This window comes from Dermacentor andersoni, chromosome 11 (genome assembly GCF_023375885.2).
Source record: "Dermacentor andersoni chromosome 11, qqDerAnde1_hic_scaffold, whole genome shotgun sequence".
NCBI classification, from domain to species: Eukaryota; Metazoa; Arthropoda; class Arachnida; order Ixodida; family Ixodidae; genus Dermacentor; species Dermacentor andersoni.
The window spans coordinates 110123548-110148258 of NC_092824.1; the positions used below are offsets into that span (position 1 = coordinate 110123548).

The 24711-nt window shown below is 47.1% G+C and overlaps 1 protein-coding gene across 1 annotated transcript in view; it reads left to right on the forward strand.

Annotated features, from left to right (window-relative positions):
- The window catches only part of LOC126539464 (uncharacterized), a 35876-nt gene extending 16476 nt beyond the window's left edge, over positions 1–19400 (forward strand). Inside the window, exons 9-19 of the mRNA XM_050186313.3 lie at positions 991–1112; positions 5708–5757; positions 6250–6391; positions 7198–7380; positions 10259–10394; positions 11080–11175; positions 11927–12081; positions 13978–14053; positions 15821–15938; positions 17412–17635; positions 18684–19400. Coding sequence (XP_050042270.2) covers positions 991–1112; positions 5708–5757; positions 6250–6391; positions 7198–7380; positions 10259–10394; positions 11080–11175; positions 11927–12081; positions 13978–14053; positions 15821–15938; positions 17412–17635; positions 18684–18839 — 1458 coding nt within the window. The 3' untranslated portion in view covers positions 18840–19400. The remainder of the gene's footprint in view (positions 1–990; positions 1113–5707; positions 5758–6249; positions 6392–7197; positions 7381–10258; positions 10395–11079; positions 11176–11926; positions 12082–13977; positions 14054–15820; positions 15939–17411; positions 17636–18683) is intronic.
- The last annotated feature ends 5311 nt before the right edge of the window (positions 19401–24711 follow it).

Here is a 24711-nt window from a genome sequence, read left to right on the forward strand (position 1 = left end):
GTGTGGACGGAGAAGTTGGTGTCCAAGGCGTGGTAGCAGCGGCCAGCCGAGATTCCTGGTCCAAGGTCACTTCCAGGCTCCCACCTGGGTTCAGGCCTCACATCCCTGTAGACTGCAGTTGTCCAACAGCGTAAGGGCGTCCAATCCGTGCTGACATAGCGTCTCCAACGCCGTGCCCAAGCGCCGAGGGTCAAACGCCGAAAGGGCGTCCAACCATTGCCTTTGTGCGCCGAGTTCGGCGTTACACCGGCGTCGGCTATCTCCGCTTGCATCTGAGCCCATCTCACAAAGTATGTACATTGCCCTGCAAAGCGCTGAAACATCTCTATATGCAAACGTGCTGCTGTTTTTGAACTTTCGCCTTGCATTCATCAGAGTTTGTTTATGCATGTTGTGTTTTTGTTTGTTCCATTTATCACTTTTATTATGATCTGCTATTACACGTGTGCTTGCTCGTGTAAATCTACCCCGTTATTCATATGTTTTTCATTACCTTTGATCCTGGAGGGAGCATTGTAAAGATGAAGCACGCACGAGTTTGTGACAATGACAGTCTGGTTAAGATTAAGAGAAAGAAGTGGAGTTTTGTAGTTCACTCAATGCGTAGAGTATATGACGTATTAATGTAATCGTCTGTAAGAGCAGAACAGTTTTTGCAGTAATAAAAGGAGTACTAGGAGAAGGAAACGCAGTTCATGGTAGCAAAGTAATAGATGCGGTTGAGGAGGGAGGATTATATCTGCCGGCATGAGGGGTTGAACAGACGCAAGATATACGTCAACTTGGAGAGCTATACGAAATTAATTTGTCTTGAAGAGAATTTAAGTCTGTAGATGATCACGTTAATTGTCGGTTTAGAACCACTGACTCGCAGACAGACGTCCTAAGGTTCTTACTTTTAGATGACAGAAAGCAGCTTAGGAGACAGTGACAGCTCCTACGCTATGATTAACGCTTCTGATGTCGGCGTAAACAAAAAAATGCGTGCAGAACCAGCAACTGCAGTCGGAGGAGGCAGACAAGTTGCTCAAGGGTTTTAGCAACTTCACTGCAAAAGCGAACGCGCACGATGACGAGCCGGGACACTGGGACGTGGCACTGCTGCTCACGGGGTAAGTTCTTTCTTTTTTTTTTTTACGTCAACCTTGTATTTATGTCATTTTCGTTTGTCCCTTGCAAGTAATCGGTATATTTTGCGGCATTGCACCTTTTTCTACATCTTGCTTTGAGTTTGCTGCTCGCTGAAGGGGCGTCACAGTTTGCCCTGTCGCCGAATGTGCCTGCTAAACTAGTTTTGCAAGCTGAAACATGTGCGAAATTCTGAAAGGGTGCTTTTCATTTTATTTCATTTCAGTTTCACTTCGGTTCATTTTATGTTACGGACAAGGTCTGACTGCGGAAAAAAGCGAAGCAAAAGCTAAAGGCTATGAAGCAGCGTTTGGGCACTGGCTAGTTGGTATTCCATTGCAAACTTGACTTACAACGCGTACATAGACAAAAGGATCGAAAGAACGACAAAGACAAGCGCTGATTGCCAACTGAATTTTTTATTTCGCATAACAATCATATGTAACCAAGACACCAAGATGAAAACGCCCCCTCCAATACACAAAGCCAGCATGAGTATGCATTCAAAATTGAAACGAACCATAACCGCCTCTCTAATACGAACGAGAGCGCATGTGAGATCTCAAGAATGCAAGTTCTTTATCTATTAATGCAATTGACAGCTTACTAACGAAGTCACCCTCGGCGATCGCTGCTGCTTCAATGATAAGTCTAGTGTTTTCATTGGTATACCTAGCTAAGACACCGGTCTTTTCAATGAACTGAATGCAGCCGCATTGTGCACAATGGACACATAGAAACCCTTCCCACCCTGTGCGCACTTTATTGCTATGTTCTTGCAGTCTAACGTTTAGAAACATTCCTGTCTGCCCTTATGGAAATTAGGCGTCCTAATGAACAGATTAGAATTATCATTGAAGCAGCAGTGATCGCTGAGGGTGACTCGGTTAGTAAACCGTCAATTGCATTAACAGATAACGGATTTGCTTTCTTGAGATCTTTTTTTTTTTTTTTTTTTTTATTGCGATAAAGGCTTGCCCTTAAGGCATAATTCTTGGAGCGTATATATGTATTATATGTGTGCTGTGAGGCCTGTGTTGTGTATGAATTGAAGCAGTGTTTTGTGGAATCTGTTGTCATGTATCCAGCGGTCATAGCTGGTTGTCACACTGTAGCGGAGGCCGGCTTGCAGTAGGAGACGCGAGCGTTCCGATTGTAAACCCGTACATGTCCATATTAGGTGGTATGCATCTGATTCCACCACAGGAATGGAGCAGTATGGACACGTAGCACCCAGTGGTAAATGCGACCAGTTCCACCTTGAGACAACAGCCGGTGTAAGGGCCACCCCGGCCCGAAGCCTCCTAAGCACAACTTCCTCCGCCCTAGTAAGATGAAGGGGGAGGGAGCAGACACACGGTGGGATAAGAGCGCGTGTGTCCTGCCGGAGAACATTTTTACGGGCTCGCAGCGAGTTACGGGGTTGGGGTGGGAGGGGAATAGGTGGAGGATCAGGATTAGGAGGACAGTGTGCCTGCTGGTCAGCAGCAATGTTGTGAGGGTTTGCTGAATGGCCTTGAATCCAGTGTACCTTGACGCAAGTAGCTGTCTTACTATTCATAGTGTGTATTCTCTCGCAGATTTCCATCGCCTTATGAACCTTCTTGAGTTCCTGAATAGCCGCTAAAGAATCAGTGAAGATATCTAGTTGCTTGATGGTAGGCAGCTTAGATGTCGCATCTTGCACAGCGTCGTGAATGGCTTGAAGTTCCATTACTAGAGCGCTGGCTTCCGTAGATAAATAGCGGTGGTGGCCGGTGATGAAATTATGCGTAGTACTCAGGAATGATGTCCTTCCGCCGTCTGGGAGAATGGCAGCATCCGTATAGACTTTGCAGGTGTTAACGCATGATGCATCGACTTTGTTGTGTTCGTCAATAATAAATGTTGTATCGCTGCGTCGTAACTTCGTTGGCTTATTAGTTGTGATGCTGGTGAATTCCCAGGGAGGCATTGGATAGGGCTGATTGTCAATCCGAGAGCCGCGGTGAAAATGAGCATGCAACGCAGCGACAGCCGGAATAAGTTGCTTTTTTATTTCACGTGCTTTTTCACGTTGCAAAATTAGCTCTGCAATTGTGTTGAGCTGGGCATGTTCCTGTAAGGTTGGTATCGGAGTGATGCGGGGCAGTGCTGTGATTGTGCGCATAGCATCGCGATTAATCGTCTCCAACTGTGCCAGCTGTGCCAAAGTCAGCCGTTGAAATTGTGCTTGATATAAAATTCGTGGCTGCAAGACTGCACGCACCAACCGTCGAGCTACGTCAGTACGAGCTCCAGCTGCTTTTGCTGCAATGCGACGAATAAGGTGAAGTGTTTTTGTCGAACTCTGTCTGGTTTTACGGAGCCAGTGTGCACCACTGCCGGATTGGTGAATATCGAGACCCAGTATGCGGATCTCAGAAGCCTCAGGGATTGTCACTGCGCCGAGTCTAAATGTGAAGGGGTGCTGCGTGATTCTTGTGCGTCCTTTCTTGTTGGCCACCACAACATAGCTTGATTTTTGGGCGGAAATGTCCAATCCTGCTTTCCGAGCGTAGTTGTTCAGCACATCAAGGGCTTCTTGAAGCTGTTGAGTTTGTCTAGATAAATCTTTATGCACGGACCACAAAGTGACGTCATCCGCATAGATTAAGAACCTCACATCCGGAATCCGATGTAGTTGCCAGGCCAGAGGTATTAAAGCAACGTTGAAGAGAAGAGGAGCCAGAACCGAACCTTGTGGGACTCCTCTGTTCGATGTGAAGTATCCTTCTTGCCTTCCATCTACTCTAATCGCAAATGTGCGATTCTGAAGGAATGAGTAGATGAATCTTATCACCCGCGGTGGAAGTCCCAGGTCGATGAGGTTAGATATAATGATTTCATGGTCGATATTGTCATAAGCTTTCGTTATGTCTGTTGCTACTACCGTGCGCACAGCATGACTGTGTGGAGAAACCTGTAAAACATCGTCTGATAACATAGAAAGGCCGTCTTCAGTTCCCAAGTAAGAACGGAATCCAATTTGAGCAGGATGATATTTATCGTGGCGTTCAAGCCACCAGGAAACTCGTGTGGCCAGCATCTTTTCAGCGAGTTTGCAGACAGTTGAGGTTAGTGAAATTGGGCGTAAAGACTGCAGGCTATTTGGAGACTTTCCTGGTTTCGGAATCGCGACAACAATTGAATGCTTCCAATCAGGTGGAACGTTTCCAGTCTCCCATACTTTATTAATAGCCTGAAGAAGTGCGTCGAGAGCTGCTCCTTCCATGTTCTTGAAAACCTCATAAGGAATACCATCGGGACCAGGTGTTGTTCGTTGCTTCGAAGTTTCAATCGCCGCTATTAGTTCGGCCATGTTGAAAGGGCTGGATATTTGGGATTTAGAGGTTGTGGCAGACTCATCAATATCGGGGCAGTTTATAGGTGACGCTTGATCGTATTTCGGGAAAAACGCTCTAGCAGCGTGTTCTGCAAATTGATGTGGCGAACTCTGCATTGCTAACCTAACGCTCGCTGCAGGGTCAGGTTGCTTATGACCGCGTTCCATTGACCGGAACGTACGCCAAAGTGAGATCTTGAGATCGCACATGCGCTTTCATTCGCCTTAAGGAGGCGGTTATGGTTCGTTTGAATTTTGAATGTGTACTTTTTCTGGCTTCATGCATTGGAGGGGGCGTTCTTGTCTCGGTGTCTTGGTAATGCATGCTTGTTATGCGAAATAAACATTCAGTTCGAATTCAGCGCTTGTCTTCGTCGTTCTTTCGGTCCTTTTGTCTATGTGCTCACTGTAAGTCAAGTTTGCAAAAGATATGAGCTTGTCAGACGCCTTTGGTCATCCACTCATTGAATAGAACACAAAATGGCCAGAACCACAACACAAGCAAGCCACCCAGTTCGACATATATTGTGTTTGACCAACGCGGGATGGTGGACCTTGCGCTTGTATAAGAGCAAACAGCCTGTACGCACTGTCTGGTGTCATCACTTCTGCCGCAATTCACTCATCATTCTTCCCTCTCCAACCTTTGCACAGTGACGCTTGCGTGGCGTCGACCAACTTGTGCGGGGCAACTTCATTACGAGATGAACTCTGATTGATGAAATTCGCTTGTCCCCTATTTCCCACCGTGGGTCAAAGAATTTAAATTAAAGCAATGTTTAGAACGCCGAAGTTAACTCGATTATATAATATTTCTTGATAGCCTCGCATCATTGTAAGTGCAGCTTTCCAAATATATTGTCATTTCTCCTACGAGACATTTCAAACAATGGCAACAGCAGTGACATTGCAAGGTCGTAGCAAGAAAGCCGCATCAAGGCTTGACAAAGACTTGTATCTCGTTCACGACTTTGCTGTCTCAATTTTCCAGCTCTGAAGGACAACGACTTGGAGTTGGCTGGATGGTTTTTGTGCGTTTACGCCAGTTCTCGTGTCTGTACAAAAAGAAGCCGCACTTCCCCATTCGCAATTTCTCTACTAATTTTAGCAGCTGCAACATCGCCGAGGTTCATTTCCGAGAAACGCTACAAATGAAGTGACGCATGAACATGAGAAAGTTGACCACTAAAACCCACAAATGCACTTTTCTTTCAGGAAGGACATGCACGCAGCGAAAGATGGGAAGAAAGATAAAAGCGTGTTAGGTGAGGCTTGTTGAAAACCGTCGCTTACATATTCCTTTTCAATGTTGTTGGCATTAATATTTCTTAAAATATTCATCTTGTGCACTCATCGGAGCAATGTCGGCGTACGGACGGCCAACTTGCAATCGTTTATTTTACCACACAGCTGTGCGTTCTTTTTTTTTTTTTGCCGCTTCTGTTCCACTTTTGCCAAAAAGTATGTTTTGCTGGAAAGAAACTCAGCGTAGTACAAGCCTTACCTGTCTCCTTGGCGTACTTACAAAGTACCCAAGACTATATTTCATAAAGCGCCTCCTTCAATGGCTGACATTCCGAATAAAAATAATTAGTAAGAGCACGCTGGCTGAAACCGAACATTCCGAATTCCTGTTAATGAACTTCATCCATGTATCTCTACAACAAGTGTTTAGTAAACAAAGTTCCGGCCACGAGACACTCTTCAGAATATAAGTATTTATTTCAAGCTGGGGATCCTCTCTGTCCTTTGCGCAGGAAAGGCTTACTTAGGTGGTGTCTGCACCCGGGATTATGGCAACGTCGTTGTGGAGTTTGGATCGACCAATCCGAGACGAAGACCGATGACCACGTTCGGCCTGCAGACAAGCGATGTGGCCGCTCACGAACTGGCACACAGGCAAGAGATCGCCGAAGCGTTTGTGTAAAACAGAAAAAGAAAATAGGCATCTAGTTGAAAGTAGAGTCACCCCTGGTGTGGAGTGCTTAGTAGAGTTGGGATCGAAGGAAACAAAAGAATGTAATCACGTGGCCTTGTGTATATTTTGTGCTGACTGTCGTTTTCAGGAGGGCTTAGGTCTTGTCTGAGCTTTGACTTAGCTGTTTTGTGTTCCTGTGTCTCTTTCTCCTGGTTTCTTCACGCCAGAGCATTTATGTGTGCGTGTGCCTGTGAAATGTGAACAAACTCGTCCATTATAAGACTTTGCTTTGACTCCCAACAAGTTCAAGATCAATCAAAAACCGTCTTTTAAGGTTCGGTACAGCTGTTAGCTCTCTCTCTCTCTCTCTCTCTCTGAAATACAAGCACAAAAAAAAAAAACATAGACTATGTGGATGCCTACGAAATCTGTCTTTTCGTTTTCATCCGCAGTGCACATAAATTGAAATGCGAACAAAAAAAATGATTAAGAACACCTGTTACGCGCAATTTCATGGGCGTACAGCGTGCAGTTGCTCAGCAGCCGGTTTTTAAGCGAAGTAATAAGTGTGCGTTTTGGAGTCAGAAAAAGCCACCGTTACAAATTCAGGTGAAGCTGGAAATATAACGACGCACTGGAGTAGTTTCGGAATTGTTCGCGTTTGAATTTGTGCTGATGCTACCTTGAGCTTAGCTCCAGAGGCGCACTGCTCTTCCTGTAAACGCTGCCGCGAACATCGCCAAGTGCTTCCGTCACGTGTTTCACCATATTTATGGACGCGTCGCAGCCTGGGCGTCAACCACGATGGTCCGCCGGAAAACGACGACTGCGCGCTGGACCGCTACCTCATGGGTCCGTGGCGCACCTCCAACACGACCACCTGGTGGTCCCCGTGTAGTCTCCAGGTGCTCACCAAGCTGCACGAGAACGCCAAGATGGCCTGCCTCAAGGAGGTACCCTCTGTTAAAAGGTAAGCTTTGCACTTACTCCTGCGCACAAACACACTTAACGTTATACCGAGTAACGGCTCGAAGCTACAGTGCTGTATAACGAGACCCCTTCATAATGTGATTGCGTGTCTGCTGCCCGCTGTGTACCCTGTCATTTCGCTCGCCTTCCTGCATACGAGGATGGTCTTTCCCTGAGCTCGTTGGACGCCATGCAGATAGCAAAAACAAAAAAGGCATAAGGTTTTCGGCAACAGACACTGACATTCGCAGCAGAGCATGCAGAAAATACACGACACACCGCTGCCAAAGCATAACGGTTCGGCAAAGTCTCGCTTGAGGGAAACGGGGCTGTTAAGCAAATACAGCGTTTCTGTCACAGCATGAGGGCAACGGGACGGGCTAGTTGGTTCGAGTTGAAAGGATATGTTCTGTTAGCGGAAGAACTCATAATTGGAAGTCAGCCACTAGAATCTGCGCAAGAGGGCGTCTATCTAGGTCGGTCAGCGACAGGTAACCCTGTTCATGAGATAAATGACAGAACAACCGCGAGACTATGAATTAGCGGTTTACTTCCAGAAAAGGCAAAGTGTATGTACTTGCAAGACAACAAGGGCTCATGATTGGAAGTCAGTCCCTAGAACCTGCGCAATAGTACGTTTATCTAGGTCGGTTACCAAGAGGTAGCTCTGATCATGAGAAGAAAAATTGCAGAAGAATAAAAAGGGATTGGAGCGGGGATGGCAGGGAATACTAAATCATTACCAGTAACCTACTGCTATCCTTGAAAAGTGTACAATCATTGCATTCTACCGCTACTAATATATGGGGCAGAAACGAGGAAGTTAACAAAGAAGCTTGAGAAGAAGTTAACTGCCGCGCAACTAGTGATGGAACGAAAGATCTTATGCGTAACGTTAAGAGACAGGAAGACAGCTGTGTGGATTAGAGAGAAAACGGGGGTAGCCGGCATTTAATTAAGAAGTAAAAAATTGTCTCAGCAGGCCGTGTGATGCGTAGGACAGATAACCGGTGCTCTATTCGAGTTACAGAATGGATGTCATAGAAAGGGAAGTGAATTCTAGGACGACAGAAAAATAGGTTGTGCGATGAAATTATGAAACTTGCATGCATAACATGGAATCAGCTAGCGCAAGACAGGGTTATGTGGAGATCACTGGTAGAGGCTTCCGATCTTCAGTGGACATGAAATTAAAATGATGAGGATAATGGTAATGATGGTGGTGGTGGTGGTGGTGGTGATGATGATGATGATGAACATGATGATGGGCCTAAAGACAAGTGATAAATACAAAATAAGCTATTTACGCATGCGCATACGTGTCATCGTATTTTTTCTCACGCCACCCCACCAAAATATGTGCCTACGTTTGCAGGGTCCAGTGCACTGATCGAAAACAAATAAATAGTATTCATTTCAATGCAACTTCAACATTTACTTTACAGGAGAAACATTTACCATTATGCAAAAAAAGAGGGGAGGCATGCGGGCAGGACACAAGAGTAGAGAAGTGGACAACACGAACGCCGTTTTGTTCGTGTTGTCCACTTCTCTACTCTTGTGTCCTGTCTGCACGCCTCACCTCTTTTTTGCATAATGAATCCTTACCAACTAGCTCAGCTTTCTGTCGTTCTAAACATTTACCATTACGACGTCAAACAACGATCTCGCAAAAGGAAATTTTGATGTCCAGTATTTCATGTCTAGTATAAGCTCTATAGTCGCTCGAATACTCATGACATTTCGCCTAAGTGTGAACGAAATCTTCCTGTATACTACTGCGTGCCGCTTTCTGTATGTTACCGTACAACGCAGTGCAATATGCCTAAAGGCCGCTAAGGCTTCACTGCCGCTGCTGTAGACCAGAATTATTTGCACCTGTAGGTGTCAGCCACCTTTAGTCACAGATCAGGCAGAACGAACGACTTCGATTGCTCTTAGTTCGTTCTCATGGCAATCTTGCCGCCAACGTCCGCCCGCCATCAATGCAGGCTGTGCTAACAGATAGTGACTGGGGTCGAAATTATGTATGCTTGCTCTAAACGCGGGTGCCAGAGTAGGAAAAAAAAATATATAGATACTGGTATATACCCCCATCATTTAGGACGTGACATCCACAAAACGCTGACCGAAAATGTAAGCGCCCACTCCACGATATCTTTGCGTCACATGCGCTTCCGCTAGCTCACACAACAAGCAAGCACTGAATGTTTTAACGCCGTTCCCCACCGACGCGACGCCAACGCACTTTCTTGCCTAACTCACCGCTCGTCCATTTGATGAGGTGAGTTACGCAATTGTCTTTGTGTCTGTCCAGCACATTGCGTTGGGTTGCCGTAGTTAGTATGAAATGCTAACTAGTCTAACAGCCAGTCCTTCCCATTCTAATGGCTTGGTGGCCAGTGTCTATTCAGCGGTGTTCGTGGGCACCTGGTCTAGTGAAGTATACCTCGAAAATGTCTTATGTGGTCGCCACTACACGAAGATGCGTGGTAATGTCGTGTCCTAGCGAGGGTCTCACTTTTAGACGAGTAGACGAATTATTCAGAAATTCATGTGCGGAGATTGATGCAAGCTTTGAAGCAAGTTCCATGAGGTTAGGGCATAAAACAAATAATTTTTCATGGACAAGGGGCGAAGCAATGTGAGTATTCTATACCAGTGCCATTCCTTTTCGCGCTTCATCAGCAGTCCGAGAGGTGTTTCGCCTACGTTATCATAGTAATCGGCCGGTCGTGAACGATGGCTGATAATAAAGTAACAGAATCGGTCCAACAGAATCCTTATATCAGTCATGCTTTCCTGAGGTATGCCTGGAACCTAATTGTTTTTGCTTCTTTTCCTTTTTTGGGACTGCCGCTGCCGTGGTCTGTGTGCAGGCTGCGAGAAGTCCTGCGCTGGAACTCGTGGCGCAGCTCGCTTCCGCCTGGTCAGCAGTGGGACGCTGACGCGCAGTGCCGGGTCTTCCTCAAGAGCGACGGGGCAAGGTGCAGCATCAAGCCTGAGAATATGAGCGTGAGTCCGCGCTTGAAACAAGACATATTGGGTGGTTGCTTACGAGGACTGCGATAGATAATTTACCGGCGCTACAAGTGAGCACGTACCCAAGGTACTGCGGAAAATAAGACTCCTTACCAAACTGATTGATTGATTGATTGATTGATTGATTGATTGATTGATTGATTGATTGATTGATTGATTGATTGATTGATTGATTGATTGATTGATTGATTGATTGATTGAAACAAATTATGGGGTTTTACGTGCCAAAACCACTTTCTGATTATGAGGCACGCCGTAGTGGACGACTCCGCAAATTTCGACCACCTGGGGTTCTTTAACGTGCACCTAAATCTAAGCACACGGGTGTTTTCGCATTTGCCCCCATCGAAATGCGGCCGCCGTGGCCGGGATTCGATCCCGCGATCAGTGATTGATTGATTGATTGATTGATTGATTGATTGATTGATTGATTGATTGATTGATTGATTGATTGATTGATTGATTGATTGATTGATTGATTGATTGATCTATTGATTGATTGATTGATTGATTGATTCTATGCAGCAGTTGTGTCTGCTATCTTTCTTTATACACTTTCTTTCTCATCATGTTCAGTCTATGCAGCAGTTGTGTATGCAGTCTTCTTTATATACTATATTTCTCATGTTTTATTGCACTCTTGCTTTTGTCTTTCTAGGCTGTATGCCGTGCCTTACAGTGCAAAAGCCCGGAAAGAATTGGCCTCTTCGGAGCCGGACACGCATTGGAGGGAACCTACTGTGGAGATAACAATGTGAGACTTGTTTTCTTTCCTGGCAAATAAGAGAGGCTACGAAAAGGCTAAAAGAATCGGTTTGCAGTTCCGGTAGATTATATTCGCTTTAATAATCCGTTCGGAGGCCCGGGTCACTGTCTTCTACGCATTCTAAAAGCCGACGTTCGGTTTCGCCTCACGCCATTGGCCTAGATTGACCTGGGCCGCAAATCGGCGCGGCCCGGACAAACGCGTGAGGCGAAACCGAACGTTGGCTTTTCGAACGCGTACAAGACAGCGGCCCCGGCCTTATAACCTGCGCTATGAAATGATAAACACGGTAAATAAATTTAGTGCGCTAGATAAAGGCTCGCACGTGCGTAATGAGCTTGCTTTGTCGAGTATAGCACTTGAAGTGGCACTAAAACAGGCGTGAACCTAGGTCCCGCGGGTAATACCCTCGCTGTACCTAACCATAACCTCCGTGATGACGTCTGCATTGGCGCACTCCTATAGACCAATAACGACGTACGCATATTTTTTTTTTAACCTGAGGGATTCCTCGCCAAGCAAAGTCCAAAAAGAAAATAAGCAAAACGGACTTAAAATAAATGCCTGTAGCCTCGTGATGCAGTCACTGCAGCAATGGACAGGCACATTTGCCACAACTCGCGTCGCGGCACCGCTTTGTTTACGAAACGTGTGCCTCTTGACTGTGAATACGTGACCTCCGCGATCACCGGCGGACCTTCTGGCTTTGTCACCGATCGCTTCCTTCGCGGCGGTGCAGTGGTGTCAGGGCACCAAGTGCGTGCCGTTCCCGAAGTCCGCGCCCGTGGTGCCCGGCGGCTGGAGCGACTGGGAGACGGTGAGCGAGTGCAGCAAGCCGTGCATCCAGCACAGCGTGGCGCTGATGCGCATGAAGAGGACGTGCAGCGATCCGCGGTGAGTGTGACGAGAGGGTGCACGTACCCCTCGACTGTCCCGCGAACGTTACACGTGGGAAACGCCATGAACAAGAACTCAGGTTTACTTGATTCATATCGAAGTGTCTCGCTTGCCAAAAAGTAGGGCCCATTGCCATCAAAAGGCACCGTACCACAAAGCCGCGAAGTCACTTCAACGCTTTTTTGAATACACTGGCATTTGCGACAAATGTCGAGTCTACTGCAACGTGTGTGCCTCATTCGTTCCTCCGAGAATTGTGCAACCCAGACATTCGCGGACTTTGTTAGTAACGAGAACTTATCGGGAGAGACCTTTACTTTTAATGATCTTCAGTTTTATTTAAGTATCGCTTAGTGCAAGGGTTAATATTTTTTTTATTCCTATGTCATTAACCAAGCGAAAGGGGCTAGCCGTTGCTCGGAAACAGCGACTATTCCTCTGTTTTTGTTTGAATACATTTTTTTTTAAGTGGCAGCGTTCAGTCCTCCACGTGCACTTCTGCCGGCAGACATTCAGACGATCACAGAAGCAGTGCAGTTGCCCCGGAACCAAGTAGTTATCGGCTTACAACCATCTGAGGGGTGTTAACGGGAAGGGGTTTTGTGACGTTCAACAGCGCCTGCTTGGAGCTCGAACCAGGTTTACCATCAGAGTGGGTTCGGGAGGAAAAGCCAGGTGATGTAAAAGCCAGGTGATGTGAGCGGTGCACTCCAAGACAAAACAAAATACAGAAGCGTACAGCGTGTGTACACCTGCACGCAAGGGCAGAGAAGATGTGTCTACACGTGGAGGCTCGCTGGCTTTCTCATACCCTCCACCATCCGGGCAACCTCATTCACCCTTGCTCCCTGGTAGAGGGTCTTGTCAGGACACGTCTGGTCAACCTACACAGATGATCATGGAATGGAAACCAATCCTTCGCATAGACTGGTTGAACGTAGGACAGAGGGGAGTAAGATTTGCACATTCTGTGCATAATCCGATCGCATACACCCGACGAACAAGTCTTTTCATTGTGACGGGCGTGAGGATTAGGCACGCCGTGTGCCAGTTGTTTGGCGTCTGTTCCAGTCATTGCCGCACAAAGTGAACCGTAACAGGGCGCTGAGTGGTTATGGCATCTTGCCTCTTGGCACAAGGTAAGGGGTTCGACTCCCTGATGCGGTGACAGCATTCCGATGGACGCCGCCAGAGCGCTAAAACGCTTGTGTAGCGCCCTCTGAATTCACATGAAAAAAAATCCTATAGATGGTCAAGGTTAACCCGGAGCCTTCCATTAGGCCTTCCATCATCGTGCACTTCGAGGCTTCGGGACGTTAAGTCACAGTTTATCTTTTTTTTATTTTATTTTTATTGATCGGTTTGTGAGTTAGCTTTGCCAAGCAGCATGTCAGTGGAAGACCTCAGTTGCTGCCTGCGTGCCTCAGTTGCTATATAACGTTCGACGGCTGAGCGCAAGGTAACAGGTTCGATTGCCTGCTGCGCCCGTCGCATTTCTTATGGAGAGGGGAGTGCAAGATCACAACTGTATCGATAGTTTGGCGCATGTTAAAAAAAAAAGAACCCGAAGTAGCGTTCTGTCAACGCAAGACCCGTGAAAGAGCCAGGGTACTCTGCTTTTTTGTGACCCTGGTCAGTAGTCCAAACGCGCTTGGCTTGAGAGAACTCCCGGTCACTGTAGCCGAAGTGACCTTCTGCTGCATAATCTCCCAGTCATTTCTGCGAGAAAATGTCAAGAGATAATCCAAATGATTACGTTTCACAGTGTGCGGCATTTGTTGTTTGTTCCTTTTTTGTGCTATATGGGCGAAAGAATGTAGCGTAGAAGGAAAGCGCGCACGATAAAGCATGGACGAATTCGATTGCTTCAGCTTTATTTACGCTTTTTCGCAGGCGGCAGAACACACTGGAAGGCTGCGAGGGCGACAGCGTTAAGCTAAGGCCCTGCGACATCAACGACAACAAGAACGTGAGAGAAACTTCTCCTTTTTATTGCAATATCTTCCTCGTTTCACCACTAGCCTAGCCTTAAATGCCAACTGAAACAAAATTTTGGACCGCGTAAAAGGTCTCCTTTAAGATAACGTCGATAAATAAGAACTTCGGTGCAGAATATTGCCCTTTAAATACCACTGGAAGCGTAACGGAAATCTTGCAAAATAAGCTATTTTCTTTTTCTTTTTTTGATACCGAAACTGCAAAGAATGCCACCATTACCGCTCGGCGGAAGGCAGCCAGGACGTATAACACGCGGCTCCTGAACGTGACCTCCGAGATCAGGAGGCGCCCGCGGCTGCCCCGCAGTGCGCTGAAAAAAATCTCTGAAGCTACGCGCCTCGACCTGTGTCATAGGCGCTAACCAATACGTGCGCACGTCGTCCGCTCAGGTGCTGTTTAGAGCCTGTTTATGAGAAAATTATACAATTACTAGCCGGCGGCTTTGCCAAGACTGTTTCAGTAGTTTATACTACTTATATCCAATTTAGCCAAGCAGAAATTTCGCTGCAATTGTCCTTTAAAGGAATTCACTAAAACACATTTTCGAAGTTTGAAGCTCGGCCACTGGTTCGAAGCGCATGCGTCGTCTTCTTTCTTTTGTGTGCCAGTGTTTCCTTTCGCGTTACCAAACATAAACGCCTGTACCAACTCGCCCGGTATCCTATTCTGCCGTGAGGGTAAGTTCTAGAAGGAATAAATAGAGGAAAACTTGCAAAATAAACATAACCTAGAAGGACAGAAGCCTCACCAAGTTGACAAAGGATTTATAATTTCAAAAAAGGTAGTCGCACAAAACACGTACGCGCTCAAAAGCAGCGTCAAGGACAACAGAAATGCCAGATACACAAAGTGAGTTCGCGCCATCTTCGTCATATATCCTGTGTTCTTGTTTTGCACGCCTGCCTTTTTATACCGTGAAGCGCGCCATAGTGTATAGAACATCAAGGCACTCATGCGAAGCTCTGACGTCTCGTGTTGGCTGTACTAGACTCTGCGCGCAGCCATTACGCATGAAGCACCTGCAAACATCTGCAACTGCAGGTTGATGTCATTACTGAATAAACACCCGCCGTGGTTGCTCAGTGGCTATGGTGTTACGCTCCTGAGCACGAGGTCGCGGGATCGAATCCCGGCCATGGCGGCCGCATTTCGATGGGGGCGAAATGCGAAAACATCCGTGTACTTAGATTTAGGTGCACGTTAAAGAACCCCAGGTGGTCGAAATTTCCGGACCCTCCACTACGGCGTGCCTCATAATCAGAAAGTGGTTTTGGCACGTAAAACCCCATAATTTAATTTTAATTATTGAATAAACAGCAAATTAGCGAAAAAGTACGGGCACGAAAGGGAAGAAGTAAACTGAATCAGCCCTGTACTTACAACTACGCGTATTCTTGGAAAAACTTCCACACTGACAAAAGACGAAACATGCTGCGCATCCGCAACACATTTTATAACATAACAAAACTGTATCATACCGAACCGTTGTCGAAGTTAATTACATTGTTTTGCTGTTAAAAACAATGATGGCACGCTCACGCATCGTTGGTCCGGCTCTCGTCCTATCGACTTCTTCCCTCGTGCTCGCGCCTTTTTCGATGCTTTCCTCTTCGCTCCCTCGCCTCCCCCCCACCCTCTCCCACCCTTCGAAGCAAATAGAACCTCTGCTGTCACGTGACTACATTTGTGAGTTAGTGAAGTCCAGCAAGTCTTCTAATGCGAGCGTTTCACGTTACAGGCCCCGAAATGCACGCAACCCAAAACCAACCAGCAGTACATAGACGAAAAATGCGCCCTCTTCGCCCGCTCCAAGCCTGAACTGAAGCCGAAGGGCACTCTGGTGCCGTACAGCGCAGGTAAGTTGCACCAACTGGACGGTTCTTCTCAAACGGTAGTGTGGTCGTGTTCGCAGTATAGCATTCTTAACGTCGACACCGACACACTTATCGTGCAAGTAATGTCATCAACTTCAGGCACGGCAGCCGAAGAATCGCAGAATTGCGCTATTTACCACAAACGACTTCTTAACATAGCTTCTGCAGCTTTGATATGCGAGACCATGGTCCCAGAGAAGAGTTGTTCGGAGATCAAGCCTTTCATTTCCATAGGACGGGCAGTAGCACAGAATGTCTTCAGTAGTCTTTTTTTTCTTTTTTTGTCAGCCACCACATGCATTGCATTCGGCGGTGTCGGTCATTCCAGTCAAGAATGAGTATGCATTGGGGAATGCAACGTCCAGGTGTAAGCGACACATTACTGTTTCTTTACTTCAGGAAAGACAAGGTAGAAGGCGCTGGTGCGATTTTAGAAGGCTGCCTGACTGAGCGACCGTCTCTGATACCGAGCAGAGAACTTGCACTGCACATCGGCGACATCATTCACTGGACCTTCTCTCCTTCTCTTAATTTTCCCTCCTTACCGCAGTGCAGGGTAGACAGCCGGGCTCAGCGCTGGTTAACCTCCCTGCCTTCCATTGATCCTTAATTTTCTCTTTAAAAAAACCTGTATAGCCAAAGAAAAAAGGCGAATGCATTTTGCAACATATCCAGTATTTATATGCTAACGGGTTAATGTATTTTGATTTTCAAGATCTAACAGTCAACGGTTGAGCAAACGGCCGTGACAAACGTGGTCATCAGCCTATCACGCAACATGCGTATAGAGCAAAACATAGCGGAGTCATCCCTAGACTGCTTTGTAAGCGAGAAATTTGAAGCTAAAGTAAGGCTGTCTGCTCAAGGTGCACAAGACACCAAAGGCGGACTTTATAGTCTATCAGACGTCTGAGAGCCCCTGTCTAACCGCGGTCACGAAAACACGTGAGCGCAAGGGTGCCAATAATAATTAATTGTTTTTTCAACACCCCTTGTCAATAATACGGGAACTGCTACACAAAACTGCTGCAAAGCATATATATGTCTATAAAGAGCTGAGCATGCTGGTAAGTATTCATAGTACGGAAAGGCAGGTGCAAACACCGGCGATGCGTGGCACCCGAGATCGGGCGATGAGCCCGCGTACGCCACCTAATCTCTGAGGCGATGCACCACTGTCGTTGTTGTATTCTTTGTTCTACTCCTTTGCACGTCTGACGTTCCCGCACCACCGTATAGCTTGTACGGCGTGTTCGTGAACTAGCGACCATTCCAAACTTAGCGAGTCGCATCGTAGTACGTAGCATCACGCAAGACATTCCAAACTACGAGCAGTAACAAAACAACGAATTAAAAAATACATATACAGCATGGAGAAAAAAAAGTGCCAAAACGCACTATACTCCAGCGCGCTGGAATTCACGCTTCTGGTATCGACGTCCCGGTCACACGCAGCCCAGTCGTGGCGCGCATGCGCAATCCACTGCGGCTACAAGGGTGACGCCTACATCGCGGCCAAGTTCTTCCTCAACGAGCAGACCAACGAGACGGGCGTGCTGCCGGACGGCACCCGCTGCCACTTCGACAAGTCCAAGGGGGCCGCCTACTACTGCCAGCAGGGGCAGTGCGTCACGCTCCTCAGGAGCCTCGCCGGCATTCAGGACAACGTGGCCGGACAGGTGTCGTTGCTTTTTTTCTTTATCACACTTCTTGCACCATCGCGCACATACCGATTCCTGCGGGCATGCTAAGCACCTCCAAAGCACACATTACTAAGTATGCAATGAAACTCAAAGGCTATCAGAGAAACTAAAGGGCACTAAGCAGCTCGCAGGCAGATATGGATGGAAAAAAAAAAACGTAAGCATGACGTTAAACGCTAGAAAGACGGTAGTGCTGGTTATAAGTCAAACGCTGGTAGTGTTTAATGAGACTGAAAGAAAGGAATAGGAGGAAAGTCAAGAACGTTAAGCAGATGGCGTTGCCCGGCTTGCTACTCTGGAATGACGCAGGGTAGCGATATGGCAAAATTGCCGCGCGACTAGGCTGCTCGAAGCACTTTTCGTGTATTCGCGGGCTTCTTTCACACTCTGAAAAAATACTTTTATGTAGCACGCGTATTGTGCAGCAGAAATCTGTACCGGGCATTTTTCGTGTCGCTTTACAATTCCTTTAATTGACACTTTTCATCGAATTATAATATTTGAGAATTTGATTAATTAATTAAGACTATGCAATTAGGCGGAATGCAAAACATAATCTGAGTATCTTCAAGTGACGGCAGACATTACCTTGGTTCTGTCCAGCTATGTGACATTTGCATATATTTCAAATCTTGGTGCATGAAAGTTGGGACACCCTGTGTATGCTATCAAGGCGTGAAGGTTGAATTCCACAGAAACCAATAGACCGTACAACTGTCACCTTCTTCACCATACCACCCTATTTCGTCTTATTTACGCTGTATCTGTCCTATCCCTAAACCCCATTCCCCAGCGTGGCGTAGGGGCCTAGAGTCTGGTGACTCAGACCGGCCCGCCAGTACGGTTCATCCTCCTTTCACTAGCACCACATTTCCCACTAGTATTCACCATGCGGAACCTAGCATAGCATACAACAACCTCGGTCGAAGGCGATGTAAGCGCGTAATCGCGATCCTTATCGTATTCAAGCGTGGTCGTGGCGGAACAAGGCGAGTCTGTTTGAACAACCTCTGCCTCGTCCCAGGTCCTCGACGTGGAAGACTCGGACTGGGCGCCGGACACCGAGGGTCGCCGACTGGTCGAGAAGTACCTGGAATATGTGCCCGGCAAGGAATTTGCAGTGTTGGACCCGAAGAAAGTGCCCAGAGCTCGAGCGCGCATCGCTGTCGACGACCTTTAGCCTTTACTGGACCTGCATGCCACCTTCTGTCTTGCTAGATGCTGCAAAGCACGAACTTCGCTCCGCTGTCGCATTGAAGTGCATCGCCTACCTTTTCTTTTCTTTTTGAATGCAGCACTAGCCAGTATACTCGGCATTTTCCGCTCACCTCATGTTGGTGCGATTCAGCAAGAGGGCATGCAGCAGCAATCGACGGTAGCAGAAGGAAGTACTTTTTTCAAATGGGGGTGCAGACGAACACGACGCCGTGTGCGAGTTCGCGCGATTCTCACTGCGAACCAATAAACATAATGTTCTTGCCTCTTTGTGACACAAGAGTCGAATCCGCGACTATATTTCCGATCGATTTCGGAAATATCACTGAAGTGGTCTTCAAATGACTTGGGCAGGCTGATTTAAACTCTAAGTTAAAAAGGAGGCGCAACACCACTAAGCACAAGGGAGGAAATGTAGATGGGGATGCGAAATATTTACACATTAAATCCAGTGTTTGAACATGGCCTCACGATGCCTGCTTCACTAGATACGTTATTTGTTTAATAAACCGTCATTTGGCATTCAGTGATTGTGCTTGTCTCTTTTGGTTGATTTTCCATTTTTCTTTCTTTATATTTAATGAGTTCACGCTGCTAATTAAAGCCACGAACCTTCAGTGGCACTGCGTGGTCAAGACGGGGAAAGTGAACCTCACACACACAAAAAAATCTTGAATGTCTAGCAAGTGCTAGTGCACACATAGTCATGCACAACAAATAGCAAAAAAATATATTTCATCGTAGTGTTATATTTTTGGTGTTGGTAATTGTACGGACTGGACCAATTGGTTACGTTATAGGAGCTTAGTGATTACTCTCCGCATGCGTCGTAAATTCCGCGCATTGCCTCAAAGACACCTTTCTATTGACTCATGTACACATCTAGTAACTCTAGGCTGGTGAGTACTAAGGGCATATAGAAAGGTGCACGGTCCACTAACCGTGGTTATACTTGTGCGAAAACTGAAGGACGCGTATATGTAGCATTAGCTGATGCTCCCCCCCCGCCGGCAGTACAATGGACCCATCCCTAAGCAGCGGCCGGTATATGGGGCTTCATCAATGCCAAACAAGTTGCTGCGTCATGGACATGCCACCATTTTCTTCGAGGCGTGACGTCGGCGCGACGCGCAAGAAAAATGGCGCTCATAGACCCGATTTGCATTCGTGACGAGCCACAAACTTGACGCTTCGCCTAGGAAATTGTAAGGGAGGCTGTGGACCTAACGTTGTTGATACAGCAAAACAGTTTTCCTCCCTAGCAAAAGTAAGGCAACTAGCTCAAAGCGCACTATTATTCCGTCGAAGACATCTCTCGATCGCATCCGTCGTCTGCTTCATTCGCCAGGATGCGCGTCTCCGAGAAACGGAATGAGTCGTCGTATATCGGCGCCAACGCTCGCGTTTTCTACCCTCGGGCAGCGACCGACCAGTCCCGTTAGCGCTATCTCGTGAAACGCAAATGACTTTGAAACAAGTCGTTGGATATGCCACCAAGCTCGCTCTTTTAAATATTTCTGGGGATCTAAATCTTTAAATGCCTTTACACTGTAAGCTTATTTGTTCTTTGTAGAAAGTTCACATTACTGAGTTTTATATCGCACCCTTAGCGCGCAGTTAGGTCTTCTAGCCATCTATTACTAGGTCATGAATTTGATTCGCTAGAGCAGTGGCAGCGTTCAGACAGCGGCAGAATGCAAAATACCCGTTAAAATACCCCTCGTTGTCAAAAACGTACCGGGGGCTCATTTTACGAGAGCGCCCCCTTATCTAACAACTAATTGGCAATGAGTGGGGATATCACACAGTCAAGCCCTATTCAGGACCGCGTCCATCAGGACACGGTTCGTGGTTCTCGCGAGAGGTGGCAGCGATTCCTAACCACTGGCATTCGTAGATGCGGCAGTCGGCGCGAACAGCGCGCAAGTGCTGCGTCATCGGGCTGTGTCCGTTTTCTTAGCATCAACAAATTTTGGATAAAGTAAAAAGCAAGGTGTAAAAAGCCTTGGCGACTCGAGCTGTCACGTGATGCGCGTCGTACTGCTTTATAGCATTCATTGCTGGTTTATCCGATCCACAGAGACGGCGTGCGAAAACCGATCGGTGAAGGAATGTCGCGAAAGTTACGCGTGAAGGTCCATAGTTTTCGTTTGAAAAAAAGGGCGTTGAAAGAAGTGGTTTTTCACAATTTCTTGCCAGGATTCCGAAGCGATCAGCAACCCCAAGGTGAGTACCACTGTGCCTGCTTTAGAAGGCGTGTTCTGTTTGCGCATAACACTGGAAGTACTTTTGTTGCCTTTGTTTTGACTCGGGAGATTTGTGCGCGTTCCAGTAATTGTCGAGAGCGGTATTCGGTGCCGTTCACAGTGGCGACTTGCACATGTCGCCACTGTGAATCGCAAGTCACCACTTGCGCAAGTGGTCGCTTTCCTCCAAAAGCGAGTCGCAAAGCTGCTGAGCCAATCGCCGGCGCAGAAACAGCTAGTGCAGGAATTCGGAATACTATCATGGTTATCTTACGTGAGCAGGGTCGTGCAAGCAGACACGAACAGCAGCTATTGCGAGACGCTTCCGTGTGGTGATGATCCGGTCGCACTCGCCGTTGTGAACATCGATTGCCGCTGATCGCTCCTTGTCAGCCAGTCGCAGTCGGTCGCGCGACCTCTGTCAGTCGCCGAGGTGAATGCCACCTTAGCCCGGCCGCGACACTAATTATTTGCTTGAGCCATTCACGCTGAGCTCTGGTGACGGGACTTCAGAAATACCGCGCTCATTGAATTCCGTTGGCTCAGCGTCTCAGCCTCAAATTATACTGCATTTTAAAGCGTTACGCTTGAGCATAATTTACTTTTATCGTCCTACTTGAGCCAATTTCACTTCCATGTGAATTTCAATGTGCGAAAGTTAGTCTAAGCAAGTGTCCCAATATACTGGAAAGGAAATGAAGAATGCCTTGTGGTACTTATACATATATCTGTATATGTCTAGATCGAAGGAAATTCGCGTTGCGTTTATTAAAACCCGAACAGTGCACGTACAAAGATGCCGAATGATGTTTGCAACTAATTAAAGCTTTTCGACTGCTATTACGACGTGTTAAGAAGAATCGTGGCTTTTACACCCTGAAACAAGTAATGATTTGCAGAAGCTAATTATTGAGTGGTTTCCAAGACTCGAACGCATGTTGCATCTAATGATGCAGCATCGCTTGAATTATGGCAGTCTCACGGATGCAATTAGCACGAGTGGAGTTGGATCTGCTGCACCAGTTTCGATTATGTGTGCAGCCTGCAAAGCCTTCGCTTGCCCGCGCGAGAGCGCAGTTTTCTAGAACCTGCATACACGTACAGCTCCAGCCAATGCAGCCAATTAGCTCCAGCTAATGACTGCAAAAACGGCCACCAAGCATCATTGGCGCCCGCATGGAAGCGCCATCTCACGTCATGAATGTGAAACGCATTCAGCCTTGTTCGCTAACAAGGAACGTGCTTGCTAGTGTAATACAAGCATACTGTATACTTATACTCTATACTGCATACAGTAAACGTGTCGGAAGCATAGCCTACATGTGCTATGCTGGTGTTTCCTTTTTTTTGTGTGTGTGTGTGGTGGTGGGCAAAGTTTATTGAAGAAATACGAATTCTGGCACGTCCCCAAAGGTTGCGGGCACGGTTGACCTCCCGCCGTTTAGACTGTACGCTCTATACATTGCTGGGGCTGTGCTCCCCTACTGGAAACCACAATGGCGTCGCCACCATGGAATGGCAACTGAGCGGCGGGAAGATGTGCCGTCAATGGCACATTAGAATAATTTGTAAAGCTTGTTTTATTGTTCTTTTTCACCATTTACTTCTGGTTCCGATCCGGCACTGCCCGTCGATCTTCCGATTAAAAGGGATGTGACCACAGGCATGATCATCATCAAGCGGCAAGGTCTTCGTAAAAGTGTGACACCGCCCTTAAAAGATGGAGTCACGCTAGTACGTAGGGTCCGCTGACTTCTATACTTTTGTGTAAGTGGTTTCGGCACGTAAATCCCCATAATTTAAACTTTTTTAGCCCAGGAGGAAGGGGTTGACCTTAGGTAAATTCCGTTTTAGCGGCCGCAAACCAATGAATAGTGAGACGTTGTTACTGTGTTACTGTGCGCCCAAGTGAGACCGGCCCCCAACCACTGACTAGTGCAACTCTGTGGAACCGACGTGCGACGGAATAAAATGCGGCCCTCACACTTTAGCAACCAGTGATGGTGGCCCGTCATAATAGTTCAGAGACTAACATGACGGGACCCTTCACCGTAATGAGTGCTTAAGTGAAAATCTAACCCTGTTCACGGCTCGGCGCGGTCTTCAAACGTCAAAACAAACAGCTCATATCAATAAATACAAAATGTCATTAATAATCTGCCCTCAGCGCGAGACGAGACTAAGCGATGGCTGAATTTATTTCATGCCGTCATGACGGAGAGCTATTAGAAAATGTGAATTCATATCGGAGCGGCCAACCTGGGCAGCCTGGGCCATACAGGTTAACAAATAATTTTCGGAGAGTGGAAAACATGCCCTGATACTGAAGCCGGACCACCGCCATATTATAAAGGGTCGATAAAACATCCTTTTGTGAAGGAAGGAAGAAACGAGCTTACCTAAAAAACGCGCAATATGGTGACTTACTTTTGCCGTACAGGTACTGGCTGACGCGCATATTTGCGTTACAGATTTTTAGGAACAAGCCTGATCTTGCTTGGAAATTGTTTCACATGACGCCAGCTAAACTCAGTTAATAGCTTCGTTGTGAACAACCAGCTCTTGTTTTATAATTAGCCAGCATTTACGCTCACAGAGCAAAAAGCATTTGCTCAGTGAGCGGGTTCCAGTAGAGGCAACGCCGGTTTCACCTGTGCTGGCAACAAGCTGCGAAACCTTCCACTCCAAAAAATTCTCTGAAAGCTCCTTGGTCTGGGCGCTGCCTTGTTACACAGTCATGGTAGCCGACGGTAGAGTCCACAGTATACTGCATGCGCATTTGCCAAGCATATCGCGTATCACGTCAAGGTAAAAGATTCGTGATCGGTTTATGGTATCTATTGGTACGTCGAAGCATTAGCCGTAGAGATATGCAGGAGATATGCAGTAGCGCGAGCATACGCTTACCGTAGAGGTGTCTTCGCTGCCGCCCACAAAGCACAAGCTTGCACTTTTAGTTAGGCGCAACACTTGCGTTGACCTTTGCCGTTGTCCAGTGCTCCGTTTCTCACGCGCAGCTGTGATACGCTGTTGGAGGCGACGTTGCTCGCAAGCAAAAATGTGCACCGTGCACTGACTCGGAGATGCTGAAAGAAAGATGTACTGCGCAAGTGAGCTCGAAGACGTTTCGATCTAGCGAGTTGAAAATTTTCGTATGGAAATAGCGTGCGTTACTACCAGTAACTGCAGTAAGTACAGTGCGGATCCCGGTGGAGGCAACAGAAAAACGTCCAGTCTGCCGGACTCGAGGACGCTACTCCCAAGCAACTAGCCGCACTGTCCAGCTGCCTTGGCGGCGTTACTCTCAACAGCAGACGGGCTATGCGAAGCCTGAAGCCGTTACTCTCAAAGTTCCACGCATGCTGTCAGGCCAGGGCACGTTAGTTTTCTACACAGCAATGCGTATCGTTGCTCATGAATAGCAAAAACGGACTGTGCAGTGCTCTCAGACGACGTTACTTTTGGATGCATCAAGGCGCACCATGGATTTTCAACAACGCATTACCCTCGAAAACAGCTACGGTGCATAGTGCAGCGGTACAACAGACGTTACCTTCGGGAACCAAGCCGTATTGCGGTACAGCTAGAAGC